The sequence below is a fragment of the Chrysochloris asiatica genome, unplaced genomic scaffold (assembly GCF_000296735.1).
Source record: "Chrysochloris asiatica unplaced genomic scaffold, ChrAsi1.0 scaffold00011, whole genome shotgun sequence".
NCBI classification, from domain to species: Eukaryota; Metazoa; Chordata; class Mammalia; order Afrosoricida; family Chrysochloridae; genus Chrysochloris; species Chrysochloris asiatica.
Genome location: NW_006408529.1, coordinates 25,285,025 through 25,301,145, shown reverse-complemented (window position 1 = coordinate 25,301,145; position 16,121 = coordinate 25,285,025). Strand labels below are relative to the sequence as shown.

At 39.9% G+C, this 16,121-nt stretch overlaps 2 protein-coding genes across 3 annotated transcripts in view; one reads left to right on the top strand and one right to left on the bottom strand.

Annotated features, from left to right (window-relative positions):
- The window catches only part of CNOT7 (CCR4-NOT transcription complex, subunit 7), a 45,828-nt gene extending 37,498 nt beyond the window's left edge, over positions 1-8,330 (bottom strand). The window contains exons 1-3 of the mRNA XM_006834470.1: positions 8,138-8,330; positions 6,076-6,286; positions 3,904-4,097 (exon numbers count right to left, since the gene is read on the bottom strand). Of these exons, the coding sequence (XP_006834533.1) occupies positions 3,904-4,097; positions 6,076-6,192 (311 nt within the window). The 5' untranslated portion in view covers positions 6,193-6,286; positions 8,138-8,330. The remainder of the gene's footprint in view (positions 1-3,903; positions 4,098-6,075; positions 6,287-8,137) is intronic.
- A 218-nt stretch (positions 8,331-8,548) lies between these two features.
- VPS37A (vacuolar protein sorting 37 homolog A (S. cerevisiae)) overlaps positions 8,549-16,121 on the top strand; it is a 41,017-nt gene continuing 33,444 nt past the window's right edge. The window contains exon 1 of one of the 2 annotated variants that reach the window (XM_006834468.1): positions 8,549-8,821. In XM_006834468.1, the coding sequence (XP_006834531.1) occupies positions 8,697-8,821 (125 nt within the window). In that variant the 5' untranslated portion in view covers positions 8,549-8,696. The remainder of the gene's footprint in view (positions 8,822-16,121) is intronic. The other variant, XM_006834469.1, reaches the window with a different exon arrangement.

Here is a 16,121-nt window from a genome sequence, read left to right as displayed (position 1 = left end):
TGTTGTTGTTAAGTGCCGTCGAGTCGGTTCCAATCCATAGCGACCCTGTACAGGGTTTCCGAGGGTGTAAATCTTTACGGTAGTAGAAAGCCTCATCTTTCTCCCGCGGAGCAGCTGGTAGTTTCGAACCGCTGACCTTAAGGTTCGCAGTCCGATTCGTAGCACTACACTACCAGGTTAGCAAGCATTAAAATAATTGAGAGGAAAACCTGTTGCCTGGAACTCAAACTCTGGATATTAATAGTACTTAAAAAGAAAGCAAGAAACCTTTGAGTAAAGTTCTTATAAAATTTAATTATATTAAGTTTCAAGATGAATGGAGGAGGAGTTGTAAAAGGGATGCCTACAAAAAATAGCTTGTAAAGAGGTACCATGATCACGCTTCCTGCTATTTACTGCATGGGAGTTATCTGTGTCACATCACCGAAGGCCTAAATGATTTTCTGAAAACCCACTGGAGAAGGACATCATGCTTGGTAAAGTGGAAAGTCATAGAAAAAATGAGTAAGCTCCCTAATTCCCCGTCTCCCCCCCAACTCCCAAGAGATGGCTTGACACACTAGCAACAATAATGGGTTCAAACACAGTAACAATTGTGAGGATGGCAAGGAGATGGGCAATGGTTTGTTGTACTGTTCAAAGGATCACTATGAGTTAGAATTGATTCGACAGACCTAACACCGCCAGCAACAACACAATATTCAGGACACTGTGACCAAAAATAGTTCATTCTTCACTTCAATTAACGGCCATTCTATGTCAAGTAAGATTTCATCTCATCAGCGAAAACTTAATTTAACTTCTGTCTCATCTAAACCATTTTATTCCCATCTATTGCTCTCTAAGAAATTACCAGCATTTTTCATATACAATGACAGAAAAAATGGTTGTTCAGTGTCTAGTTGGTTCTGATTCACAATGACCTTGTATTATATAGAGTTTCCAAAAACAGGCTCATGAGTTTGAACTGCCGACCTTGTGGTTAGCAGTCCAGGGCTTATCTGACAGTGCCACAGCAGGGCTCCATAAAGAATGTTGTTTTTAAGTGCCACTGAGTCGGTTCCCACTCATACTGACCGTGTATAGGGTTTTCAAGGAGCAGCTGGTCAGTCTGAACTATTAACCTTTTAGTTAGCAGGCTAGTGTCTATTCTACAGCACCACACCAGAAATGTACTTGCCCTTAAATGTTAAACAAATTTCCCCTCACTTTTGAATAACTGAACCAATCCCTACTTGCAACAAATTTTCAGCACAATCACCTTCACTTGTTGTATGGGCAGGTTTTAAATCATAGAAAGGGCTTTGGAGACTTTTCTTGCACTAAAAACCCAGTGCCATTGAATTAATTCTGATTCATAGCAACTCTATATAGGACTCCTGAGACTCTTTCTCCCACAAAGTCGTTGGTAGGTCTGAACCACTGACCTTGTGGTTAGCAGTCCAACCCTTAGAGCAGAATGACTGCTCTGACTAGGTTCACAGTAGAAGATCCTGGACAGAATGGAACAAAATAAAGAACAAACTTCAAAATAATGAAAAAGAACAGGCTTGTTTACTGGTTGGATAGAGACTGTTGTAAAACGAAACTGTGGCCTTCAGACACCCTTCAAGCCTGGAACCAAATTCGCTTCCAGAGATTACCTTTCAGGCAAACAACAAACAGGACTATAAAGTGAAAATAACATCCATGTAAATGTGCTCCTCAGAACAAGCAAGCACACAAGATCAAAAGGGTCCCACAACAAAGTTCAGAAGGCATGATGGGCAGCAAAGATAGGCAAATGGAAATGGAAAACCCAGGGACCAAGTGGGACGAGTGCTGTTACATTAAGGGAATCCTAATTGTCACAAAACATGGGAAAATTGTTGAATGTAACTCTAATTTGCTTTGTAAACTCCCACCCCGACGCCACACCCCCAAAAAGAAACACTTAAAAAATGGAACTTGTTCTTAACCTAGGGACTACTTGTATGCATAAAGAGCTGGAGGTTTAAACTGCCAACCTTGCAGTTAGCAGTCCAATGCTTATCCTACCACCACACCAGGACTCATTCTAGGCATTCAATAAAAAGTCAATTTTCACTTTTCTTCAATAATTTCAGTCTGTTCTGTTGTACTCTCTCTCCTCATACTAGATAATACCAGCACCAACTGACAATTCGTTTTCATTATTTTTCTAAAACAAATTATCAGAAACTAACATGACACCCTCTCTGAGCAAGAGAGAAAGAACAAATGTTCCAAAGATGGTATTAACCAAGCAGTTATTACTAAGATAAAGTCATTCCAGAAAAGTATTAAGTTTATAAGCTGAGACACTAGTAGGTTGTCCCCTCCTTCATGTACTAAATTCACAATAGTATCTTAGTAAAAAGTCTAATGAATAGCCTAGAAAAGTATCCACATGGAACAAATGAAATAATAAAGAACTAACTAAGGAAAGGGTTGTCTTTTGGAAAAAGGAAAGGAGGTAATATTGTTTCACAGCTATAGTACTTACTGGAATGCAAATGCATACTTTTTTACCCTGTACAAAGCTTTGGAGTGTAAGTTATTAAACCCAATAGAGTAAACCGTAGAGTCAGAATAAACGCAATGCAATTATAAGCCATACTATTGCACCAGTGACACCACATCCTCTAAAATCACCAGCCCTGCTTTTCATTAGATCTTGTATGCTAAATAACACATTACACCAACAGAAAAACGTGGAGGTCCTAATATTGTTGCCAATAGTACTTGCTATACAGCTTATTTTACTATTTTTTTAAAGTAGATATCCTAGTGTAGCGCTGTAGGTTAGCACTGAACAGCAAACCACAAGAACGGCAGTTCAAACCCACCAGCTGCTCCTCAGAAATGCTACACAGGGTCAATATGAGTCGGAACGGACTCAATGACACTTAACAACAAATTTAACATCATGCACAAGCTGTTAAGACATTTGATATTGTAAACATTTTACTATAAACATTTTACTTCCTCAACTTACAGTGTGTTAATTTGTCTTCTAATCCTCTAAATTTCCATTAGACAGCAACCATTACTAAGGAGGCTGGGTTTTTGCAAAGGACTTGATTTAGAATTATGATTCTTACAGAGATGTGAAAGAAACAAAAGACTTAATTAAAGAGACTATTCTTCCATATATAAGTTAAAAGAAGTTCTGTGAATTGATTTAGGAACATAATCAATACATTACATTGCTTACAAAAGAAATAAAGCACCCAAGTTTTCAAGAAATGTCTTACTACCCTTATAATCTATTCAAATTGGAGTAACTGTAATGAAAATCTTTTCACAAGAATTATAACAATGTATATATTTTAAATTGCAACACAAAAAGCTTGGAAGTAAAAGCCATGCTGTAAAATTGTATTTCAATCACGAAGTATTTAAAATACCCCAATTTCCAACCCCCCCAAAAACAAAACAAATAATGGTAGCCACACTTTTAAAAACAACATCTCTGAAATTCAAAATATTTGATTCTAAAACAGTTTTTCTTTATCCTCATTTTTATTGGTCCATATAATAAAAAAGGTACCATACCTTTTGAAATTTTAGGTTTGATATATTTCTTGAACTATATCAATATATCAAATTAAATTGCACTATCATACTTTAAAGGATCTTTGGTGGTGTAGTGGGTTATGAGTTGGACTGTGAACCACAAAGTCAGCAGTTTTATTTAATCCATCAGCCACGCCAATGGAAAAAAGTGAGGCATTCTGCTCCTATAAAGATTTTCAGCCTCGGAACCCTATACAAAGTCTCTATGACTCAGAATTGATTCAGTGGCACACAACCATCACCACTGTCATACTTTAGGGATATAATTTTCTAAAATTAAACAAACAAACAAACAAAAAGTTTCGGTGGTATTTATTTTCTACTTACGTCAAATTAAATTTAAAATTAAACTGCCATGTTGAAGTTCCTGGAGGGTATTCTCCTTGTTCGTTCATAAATGTCAGTCCTAGCTGAATTATCTTTAACAAGTCTACATTACACCGCAATAGTTGGTACTGATAGTCAGCATTACTCCTGAATTCGCCAATGGGTCTTGCAACCACACCTGGAAACTCGGTGTCCTGCAAAGTAGTTTTAACATTATTTATTCAACAGGTATAACTTATAATCCACAAACTTCTAGATAAACTACTATGGGGTGCAAGTCAAAGAATCCTTTTATAAGTCATAATCTATACATTCATATTCAAGTAACTTTAAAAAAATTCTAACTAGGAATTTTTAGAATCATGTTGTTGCTATATATTGTCAAGTCAATACCACCTCATAGCAATACTGTACAGGGTTTCCGAGGCTGTAAATCTTTACAGGAGCAGAAAGCCTCATCTTTCTCCCAAGGAGCAGCTGGTAGATTTGAACTGCTGACCTTGTAGCCAGCAGCTCAACATGTAACCCACTACACCACACAATCAATAGAAATTGCTATACATTGCAGAGACACATAATAATGAACACTCTATACCCAGGGAAAGAAATAGAATCATAATTCATGTCTCCTAAAGGGAGTCCTGGTGTGGTGCTGTGGGCTAATATATCAGACTGGAAAGTCATTTGAACTGTAAGGTCAGTGGTTCAAGCTCACCAGCTTCTCCTTGGAAACCCTATACAGGGTCGTTATGGATCGGAATTGACTCATTGGTACTTAACAACAACAACAAAGGGTATGTGTGGCGCTGTGGGCTAATGTGCCACACTGCAAAGCCGTTTGAACTGCAAAGTTAGCAGTTCAAGCTCACCAGCTGCTCTTCAGAAATCCTATCCAGGGTCGCTATGGGTCGGAACCAACTCAATGGCACTTAACAACAACAACAAAGGGTATGTTCAACTATGCTCACATTATTCTAATGCTAAAACCCAGTTTGAAAAATAAGAACTGGCTAAAAGGGACAGCAGAAAATGCATGTACTTTCTGATTGCTCCTGAGAGTTTGTTTAATCAACAAAACCTTATAAGAAAAGCATTATTAGCGTCTTAAATTCAGTTAAAACAATTCTCTATAATCTACAGAAAGCATGTTGTCAAGAATTTCATGCCACCCACTTATTCTGTAGTGTATCACCATTTCTCTAATGTTGGCACTTTATCATTTTAAGAAATGATTATGAAATTTCCAATGGTTCAGAAAATAATTTTAAATTATCAGTAAGTACACCTTTATTACGGAGCCCTGGTGGTGCAGTGGCTTAGCACTATACTGCTAAATGAAAGGTCAGTAGTCCAAACTCACTAGCCACTCCACAGGAGGAAGATGTGCCAGTCTGTTCCCATGAAGACTCCAGCCTTGGAGACACTATTGGGCAGAGTTGTACTCTGTCCTACAGGGTTGCTACAGGTTAAATTTAAACACGTGCTAGTATTGAAACAATTTCACAGAACTGAAACATCAGACAAGGTCACTCTGTAATCATGTCTGAACACAGACAAAAAAACACAAACATTGCTCAAACTACAAAAATGACCAAATACCCTTCCCCTTCTCCTCAAATCCTGGCTAAATGAACAACTGTTGCTTCTTTACAGCTTTAGTCTCAGTCTAGTCCTCCTGGATCAGGTTAAGATTAAAATACCCAACAATAAAACTACCCTGCTTCCTGACAGCATCCAATCCAAGCCATATCCTATGTCATTAAGTGTCATCAAGATGGTTCTGACACATAGCAATCCTGTATAGGGTTTCTGAGGAGCAGCTGGTAGGTTTGAACTATGGACCTTGTGGTTAGCAGTCCAATGCTTATCCTTCAGCACTACACCTGTTTCCATAAGCCTCCCTAAAATCACCTGCCACAAGCTCAAATCCTTGCAGTTACTTGTAAAACCTGCTTAGGTAAACATCTAAGGATTCCCTATATGCTTTCCCTCCTGCGTATTAAACCTAACTGGTTCCTGATGGTTTCTGTCTGGAGGACATTAAAAAAACTTTTCTTTTCATGGTTAAATCTGTCCCTAAAAAATCAAATGAAAGAGCTGAATTCTTGACACTGTCAAGCCCCTCTTTCCTTTCTAAAAAGAAACATTTTAAAGATTTGGTGGTGGGCATACCATAGCAACGTAATTATATTTTCGGATAACTTGACGAATTTTCTTCATCTCTTCATCCAAGTTGCAAGCCCAAACTTCACAAATTCTTTGGCTATGATCTACAGTTGCTGCTGGCATAGTGAGGGCACAAGGCGTCTAGATGCCAAGCATCAAAATGTTATACTTGATTGAAGATTTGTTTCATAAAATACTTTATCCTTTATTTGTGTACCTGTTAAAAGAAAAATCAAAAGTTAAAAGTAAGTCATACCAGAGTAGTAAGAGTTAATCGAGGCCTGACAGACTATTCAAAGCCTTGGATTTATAAGAAATCAAAGTTTAGAAAGTGATTTAGCTAATCTAAGGTTAACCTGTAGAAAAGCCAGGGCTACAACACAGGTTTCCTGGTTCTAATTTCAGTGTGTCTGCTTTTAAAAAGCATTTTATATTGTTGTTGCTGTTGTTAAATGCTGTCAAGTTGGCTCCGACTCCTACTGACCCTGTCTATCTACAGTTTCCAAGGAATAGCTGGTGAATTTGAACTGTTGACCTTGCAGTTCAAACTGACCATACATCTAGTTCATTATCCCACAGCGCCACTCCAGGACTCTTAATTTCAGTGTGTGTATATTTTTAAAATATTATATATACTGGTTATTTTTTAAATTCCCTATAATTAAAGATTGCTCTGAATAATTGGACTCACATTCTGAATAAAAATGAAGTCATTTTCAGATAAAAATGAAAAGTTAAATATTGATAGCCTAACAATCAACATATACCCTTTATAGGGCAAAGGTAATGTTTGCATTTATTCTACTTTAACAGTATATTCAAAATCTGACTTGATTACAGAAATGACTGGCATTTGTTCAAGCAGGTTGCAGGAGAATACATTTAAAAGCATACTAGTTTTGAAAAATACAGTCACATAAATTGTTTGAATGTAACTGCTAGAGAATGAAAGTACAGTGTTGTGTTTGAAATTTTGTATTTCTAATTTCTGAAAAATTGGTGCAATTGCTCTTATTTACCAAATACACATTTCACCTTTCTAGACATTGAAGGAGCTCTGGTAGCGTACTTGTTATGAATCGGGCTGCTAAACTCACGGTCAGCAGTTCGAAACTACCAGCTGTTCCGCGTGAGAAAGATGAGGCGTTCTGCTCCGGTAAAGATTTACAACCTCGGAAACCCTGTACAGGGTCGCTGTGAGTCGGAACCGACTTCAAGGCACATAACACCAACAACACCACACCATAAACACAAGGCTCATGTTATTTAATAATACAGACCAGACTTTTAATTCTTGGCCAGCCAGGTAAACGCCAAATATGTGTCTATTTTCAGGCAGAAACAAAGATAAAAGGATGGGTCTTGAGATCCCTTCTGAATTTTACAAATTAACAGGGTAATCTCGAGTGATCCAAGAGCAGGAACCGAAAGAAATCCATCAGACCTCTCTTTTATATCCCTTTTATAGCCCCTTCCGCACCATGCTAAACTAACTACATGCAAACACACAGACACTTTGGAAAGACCCCTAGTTTAGCATCGCTAGCTACACTCTGTCTCTGTCTAGTTCCTGAATCCCAGAAGAGGCACCAGGGGTCTTAACATTACTGGCGGTAGCATCTTCATAATGCTGGCTACCAGAGAAATGAAAAGACCACACACCAGCATCGATTCACAGATAACTCTTCACTGGCAAAAAGTCGGCGCGAAGGTGATGATTATCATTTAGAGGAGCCAGATTGAGCGCAAGCATTGCTGTATGATGGGGTGGTGGTGGTTGTGTGCAGTCTTTAGAGTTGCTCATCTGGGCCACCGCCCTCCACTCCCAATTTCCGCCCTACAACATCGAAGACCCAGGTACAAAGCCTTTACGTCATCACTCAGCGCTACCACCGTGACATACCCCAACCCCAGTTACCCTCCCCCACTCCCACTGCCAAGCTCTTTCCTCCGCCAGCCGTGCTCCAGCTGGCGCCATCGTGCACCCTCTCAGGTTCATCGTCCCGCCCCCTCTCTACTTCCTCAACCTTCCCCTCCCCCCCCAGTATTCGGCAGACGCAAAATCTACTTGTGTCGCTGAGCTCGCGCTCCACCTCTTCCTCCTCGCCATAGATACAGCACCCGGCGGCAGTGGCGGTAGCGGCGGCGGCAGCGGGTGCCCCATAGACACCTCTCACCCAGCAAGGGGAAAAGGGGAGCCGGAGCTACGCCGCACCGCGCTGCGCCGTCGCTTCTTGCACGTCCTCACAGGGGCGCCGGATGATGATGTAACACGCACAGGGGGCGGAGCGCGCGGGAGAGGGCGGGGTGTGCAGGTGACTGAGGCTCGGGTGGCGGAGTGCTAAGCGGTCTGGCTTCCTGACTCGCTCACTTGGACGTCTGGGTTGGGAATGTGGAACTTCCTGTCCCGAGCGGCGAGCTCTCCTTTTCCATCTACTAGCAGTCATAGCATGCTCCTCGAGACCCTGGGACTTCGAGCCAGGTTTACTTAAAGAAGACGCGACCAAAGCGTTTGGGTTCCGGGCTCACTTGCCCTGCGCTTCCTTCTGTGGAGAACGGCCGCGCTGAGCAGCTGAAAGAAGCAAGCCAGCGCCTTCTAGGCCCTTGGGCCCGGGGACCCAAGGAGGATGAGCTGGCTCTTTCCGCTGACTAAGAGCGCTTCGTCCTCCGCAGCTGGGTCTCCCGGTGGTCTCACCAGCCTTCAGCAGCAGAAGCAGCGCCTGATCGAATCGCTTAGGACCTCCCACTCCAGGTGACTGGTCGCTGCTCTCGGACAGCAGGAAGTAGGGCGGGGGGCGGACTGTCCATAACCACCCTGATAACTCCTCGGGCTGATTCCTCCTCCACCTGCCTCGCTTTGGTATACTTAACCTTCGCCTGGGTCACACGTTTACTCTCCTATACTTAATCCATATTTACTACTTTCCTCCCGACCCTCCCTTTCTCCTGTTCCACCACTGCGCGGCTCTTGTGACTCATGCTTGCTGACACCTCGCTGCTGACTGTAATCTCTTGTCTGTTTTCTACATCACTTGCCTTTTCTTTGCCTGCTCACTAACCTTTTCCCTTTGCTCACCTGATTGCCGCCTTGACAGAATTGTTAAATGTAGTGCTTAAAGACAATAATGAAGAGTAATCTCCAAGTTTAATAACGCGTGGAAAATGAAAACAAAACAAAAAATTGTTGCATCATCAAAGGAAAGCGAAGCCAAAATTTTATCAGTTTATTCTTTTAGTCTTGGGGTGATCTAATAATTCTTCTGAGTCTTTTAAGATATCTCCTGCGCCAACAGCTTCTTCCCATCGGGCAGCAGTACTGATGCCTGTGTACATTTCTTCTTTATTATTCTTGTCTCCACACTGTCAGGTATTGCTTGAAATTCAGCTTGATTATTTGGTTGTCTTTCTATGTCATTTTCATCGTGGTCAGATTAGAAATATTTTGCAATTCAATTTATTTTAACAATTTTTACAGTAAACTGATTTTCTGCGTCCTGTTGTATTGCAAATGTCTGCAAATTTTAACAATATACAAGTATATTTACTAAAGTTTCACAGAATGTATTTTAGTGTAAACATTATCAACACAGTTCAGCCTTATTCCTCTTTTAAAATACTCTTTTCATATACGAGAGTGCGTTAAAAAAAATTTTGTGGAGAAATTGAACTAAAAATTTTTTTTAATATTTTAAAAGACATTTTAAAATATTATTTTCATTTATGAGGATGCTTCAAAAACATCCGTGGAAAAATTGAACTACAATAATTTTTCCATGAAGTTTTTTGAAGCCTTTTATGTTCTGAAATAATGAAATTAAAGAACTCCTACTGAGTAAACAAATCATTGTTGTTGATGAGCAAACCATTATGAGCCATGTTATCTATTACACTTTAGTTATGTTTTCCAAACAAATATAATTTAGTGTAACATCAGATAGATTTTTTAAAAGAATAATTTGTCACAAAACCATTTTGGTTAAAATGAGGCCCAGAATTTTAGGATCCCTGGTAGCTTGTTGTTGTTGTTAAGTGCTATTGATTCTGTTCTGATCCATAGCAACCCTGTATAGGGTTTCCGAGGGCCAGCTGGTGAACTTGAACCGCCAACCTTGCAGTTCAAATGGCTTTGCAGTCTGGCGCATTAATTCACAGCACCACACCAGGACTCCCCTGGTAGCTTGTTGTTGTTGTTATGTGCCGATTCCGACTCATAGTGACCTTGTACAGGGTTTGTAAGGCTGTAAATCTTTACGGGAGCAGAAAGCCTCATCTTTCTCCCACAGATCAGCTGGTAGTTTTGAACTGCTGACTCTGAGGTTCGCAGCCCAGTTTATAACCGCTACGCTACCAGAGCTCCTTTACAATTGGACTGCTAACCACAAGGTCCACAGTATGAATCCACCAGCCTCTATGTAGGAGACATATGAGGCTTTCTGCTCTGGTAAAGGTTTTGTTGTTCAGTGCCATCAAGTTGGTTCCAACCCATGGTGGCCCTGTATAGGGTTTCCAAGGAGCGAGTGGTGAGCTTGAATGAACCACTAACCTTGCAGTTCAAACTGACTTTACATTCTAGTGAATTAACTCAGCACTTCAGCCTTGGGAAGCCTATACAAGGTCACTAGGAGTCGGAACTGATTCAGTGGCACACAAAACACCATTGGTGTTTTGGCTGTCTCAGTTGTTTTGCTTGTTCAAAACTTTCAAACGGTGAAAATGTGTATTATTTAACAGAAAAGAGTGGCAAGCTATTTGATTTATTGGTGACTTCCTTTTTAAAAATTAAATTTGCAAAGTTCTTAAAGTCAATCTTTAATTTGAGTTCTGTATTAACCTTTAAGAGCTACTCTTAAAAGATTTGTTATCATTGTAGAGTGCCTTTGAGTTAGTTAGGACTCATAGTGAACCTTCATAGGGTTTCTAGAAATGGTTGGTGGGTTTGAACTGAAGGCCTTGTTTTAGCAGTCCAGTGCTTAGCCTGTTGTTAAGTGCCATTGAATCGGTTGCAACCCTATATGGGGTTTCTGAGGAGTGGCTGGTGAGTTTGAGCTACCAACCTTGTGGGCGAGCGCGTATCCTACAGTGTCAAAGCAGGACTTCAACAGTACTTAGCCAACGGCACCACTATATGCTTATAAAATAAGATGACATATTTTTAACAAGCGTAATAATTAAAGTGTCCCCTTAAAAGTTATTACCTTAGAAGTGTATACTATACTATTGCCAAAACTGTTTTTGAACCATACTTTTGGAACTAGTTGCTTTAAGGCTTTACAGAATAATCTATAGTATGTTCTGTTAAATATATCAGTATTGACAAATTGTTATTTTGGGGGGAGTTGGAGTTGAATATTTGAAATACTCCCCTAAAAGTCCGTTGCTGCTAAAGCTTGTAAATAAAGTGATTGATGGGATTCTTAACCTAAGGAGTCCTGAAATTCATTTTGGAGGATCCATATATAATCTGGATGGAGCTCTGGTAGCGTAGTCGTTACGAATAAGGCTGCGAACCTTAAAGGTCAGCAGTTCGAAACTACCAGCTGTTCCATGGGCGAAAGATGAGGCTTTCTGCTCCCTTAAAGATTTACAGCCTCGGAAACCATGTACAGGGTCACTATGAGTCGGAACCGACTCCACGGCACATAACAACAACATATATAATCTGGAGTCCTGGTGTGGCACTGTGGGTTAATACACCAGACTACCAAGCTGTTTGAGCTGCAAAGTCAGCGGTTCAAGCTCACCAGCTCGGAAACCCTATACAGGGTCGCTATGGGTCGAACCAACTCGATGGCATTTAACAACAGCACGTAAATTCTGAATCAAATGCAGAAAGGAGGATCCACGGTGTATATTACGACATATAATTGAACGTGTGATGTTATATACTTTAAGTGTTATGAAAATATGACTTTCAGTACTTGATTTAAAGTATTACATACTTAAAGTTTAATTTAAGCCCTTTACATTTACAAATTATTGTTAATTACCTTTGAGCTGGTTCCGATTCAGAGTGACTCTATAGGGTTTCTGAGGTTGTAAATCTTTGCAGAAGCGGAAAACCTCATTTTTTTCCCCTGGAGTACCTGGTGGGCTTAAACCGCCGACCTGTGGTTTACAGTCCAGTGTTTATCCTACAGAGCCACTGTGCTATTTATAAATTGTTATTTTTGTTGTTGTTAAGTGCAGTTGAGCTGGTTCCAACTCATAGCAACCTTGTATAAGGTTTCCATGGAGCAGGTTTGAACTGCCGACCTTGTGGTTCTCAGTCCAGTACATGGGTAATTCTGATGACCTTATATAGGTCAGAAGGTTGAAACTTCAAGTAATGGAACTGTGCCGTAAAAAAATTGCCATCCACCATTCAGTAACCTCATATGGATGCGAAAGCTGGACGGTGAATAAGGAGGATCGTAGAAGAATTGATGCCTTTGAGTTGTGGTGTTGGAGGAGAATACTGAAAGTGCCATGGACTGCCAAAAGAACCAATAGATCTGTTTTGGAACAATTGCAGCCAGAGGGCTCGTTGGAGGCCAGGATGGCTAAGCTTAGTCTCTCAGACTTTGGACACATTGTCAGGAGAGAACAGTCGCTGGAGAAGGATGTCTGCTGGGTAAGATGGAGGGTCAGAGAAAAAGAGGAAGACTTCTAATCAGATGGATCAGCCAGGTGACATCATTGATGGTGTCAAGTGTGGCAGCGGTGGTGGGGTTGACCTAGGATCGGACATTGTTTTGTTCTGCATGGGGTCACTATGAGTCGGTTCTGACTTGATAGCACCTGACAACAACAACAACATTCTTATTAGGGCACACAGATAAGCACTGGAGTGCAAGCAAGCCTAAAGTTTGGTGGTTCAAGCACAGCAGCCACACCACTGAAGAATGGTGGAGGCTTTCTGCTCCTGCAAAGATTTACAGCCTCGGAAACCATATATAGGTTGGTTCTGGTGTGGCACTGAAGGATAATGCTCTGTACTGCAAAGTCAGTTTGAACCGCAAGGTTGGCAATTCAAGCTCACCAGACACTCCTCGGAAATCCTTTACAGGGTTACTATGAGCCAGAACCGACTTGACTGCACTTAACTACAACAACAACATGAGTCGGCACTGACTCCATAGCACTTAACAACAAATGAGTTGGAAACAACTCTGGCAGCACTTAACAACAGTCTTATTAAGTCCACCCTTTATAAATTTTAAAGAGAGATTCTAAGAATGATCGATGAGAGGGGGCTTCAAAAAGTTCGTGGGAAAATGGAATTAAAAGTAATGGAATTTTTTCTCAAACCAATGTTGCTTAAGTAGCTAAATTCAGTAATTTCAGATGAGCAGCTGGTGAGTTTGAACTGCTGACTTTGCAATTCAAACCGACCTTACAGTCAAGTCATAAAATGTAAAAGACCTTGCATTTAACGCCAGGACTCCAAATGTAAGGATTCCTGCATTTATTTTAATAATATTCAATTCTATGATAATTCTGTGCTATTTTTGTTTTATATTTGATTTTAAAATCTAGTTTGAGGGTTAAGCATATCAGAATTGTTTTATTTTTTTCCATTTTGGTAAACTATTAGAGTCTTAATCAAGGGAGCACTGAATTAGGAGTCAGGAGCTAGTGATGTGTCATTAACTGGAAGTTTGATCTTGGTTAGTAATCTTTATTGATCTTGTTACACCTGACCATAAGAGAATTGCCTATGTGATTTCTTCTTGCCCTGCGCAGCTGTGAGAGTTGGCTAATTACTTAGGTTTCTCAATGTGATCACTCTTTTAGAGATAGAAGACGAAATGAACTTGAGCAACATAATGGAAGCACGCTAAAATTGTTCATTTTTTAAAAGCTTAAATTATTGCCAATGGGAAACTCAGCATAATTTAGAGAAATGAAAGAAAGTCTTGAAATCTAAGTGGTCTGGATTCTAACTCCAGCTTTAGAACTAGAGTTAGAAGCAACTTCTCTGAGACTCCTGTTCATATTTGTAAAATCAGAAATTGAAATTGTTGTATTTAAATAGTACAAGTAAAATATTTAGAAGAGTATCTGGAACATATTAAATGAAGGACAAGTTACTTGCTTCTTTCCATTGCTCAGAATCAGTGTGCCTCTTAGCCTGTTCAGGGTAGTCAGTGTATTGTTTATGCATTGCTCAGAAGCCTACCTACAGCCCATTTGTCTCTGGCAGGACTGTATCTGAATTTCTATATAGAAAGCAACTCCATTCCAGAGAGTGTCTTCATGAATTAAATGAACCTTTTTTTTAGGGGTTTTAGACAGAACATACGGAAAGAACCTTGGATATTATCTGACATTACTTTATGTGCTCAGTACATGATAATTATTATTGTATTGTATTTTTTTGTATCTTAAAGGTAATAGTGCCAATCTCTGTAATCTTTAAACAGTGTTGTGGTTTTCTTTTGCTGCCAAACCGTGGATATCATTGTTTTTTCTCATTTCTAAAACCTTTAAACGTACAATTCCCTGAGAATATTTGGGATAGTATTGTTTTCTTTCCTATGACTATTAACTGAACGCTTCTTTGACAGCTAAGACTTTTCTTATCACAACTCATGGATTTCTGAATAAGCCTTTCTTTCTTTCGATACCACTTTCAACTCATAAGGACTCATATATAAGCTTGCCAATATGACACATTTGTAATTGCTAAAATTAAAAAATTGAGATGTAATATATTAATATATTCAGATTTTCACCTTTCCTTTTAAAATGGAAAGATCTGGCAACAATTCCCCTATTAACAGCTTTTGCTTTGAGCCAAAGAGTAGCTGTGCCCCTGGTTTCATTGCTCCCACTGTTTCATTATCACTCACTGTGATGCTTCAACCAATTGCCCTCATATACATTAGCTACACAAGGTCGGTGGTTCAAACCCATCAGCTGTTCCTTGGCAACCCTATACAGGGTCAATATGAGTCAGAACTGACTTGACAGCACTCAACAACAATGATACGTACGTATTTGAGAGTCCTGCTGTGACACTGTAGGAAAACTACTGGACCTCAGGTTGGTGGTTCAAACTCACCAGCTGTACCTCAGAAACCCTAGACAAGGTTGCTGTGAGTAGGAACTTACTTGACAGCACTTAGCAACAACAATAACAACAAATATTTGAAGGAGCGCTGTTAGCATAGTGAATTATGTGTTGGGCTGTTAGCCGCAAGGTCAGCAATTCGAATCCACAGCCGCTCTGTGGGTGTGGTTCAAACACAAGGTTGGTGGTTCAAACTCACCAGCTGTACCTCAGAAACCCTAGACAAGGTTGCTGTGAGTAGGAACTTACTTGACAGCACTTAGCAACAACAATAACAACAAATATTTGAAGGAGCGCTGTTAGCATAGTGAATTATGTGTTGGGCTGTTAGCCGCAAGGTCAGCAATTCGAATCCACAGCCGCTCTGTGGGTGTGGTTCAAACACAAGGTTGGTGGTTCAAACTCACCAGCTGTACCTCAGAAACCCTAGACAAGGTTGCTGTGAGTAGGAACTTACTTGACAGCACTTAGCAACAACAATAACAACAAATATTTGAAGGAGCGCTGTTAGCATAATGAATTATGTGTTGGGCTGTTAGCCGCAAGGTCAGCAATTCGAATCCACAGCCGCTCTGTGGGATAAAGATGAGGCATTCTGCTCCCGCAATGATTTTGCTTCTGAAATCACATACAGGGTTGTTTTGAGTTGGAACCAACTCCATGGCACATCACCACCTCAACCACAGATATTTGAGATGCCTTGAGGGAGGGAATCTCCTTTACTTGTTGCAATTAAAAAATTCTATAAATATCTGTTATATAGGTCTTAGCCTGTTGAAGCTTAAGGAAGTTACAGAAGTCAACATTTTGACTCTGTAAAATGGGTGTTGAGGTCTTACTGTGAAATTTGAAATTATATGTGTCAAACAGTCCCACAATTAAGTGAATTTTAATTTGATACACAGTCTATGTATAATCTGTGATTGAAATTTATAATTGCAATGTATGACAGACAAAAAAAAATGTTACCATTTAAGAAGATTTTTTTTTTTTAATGTAA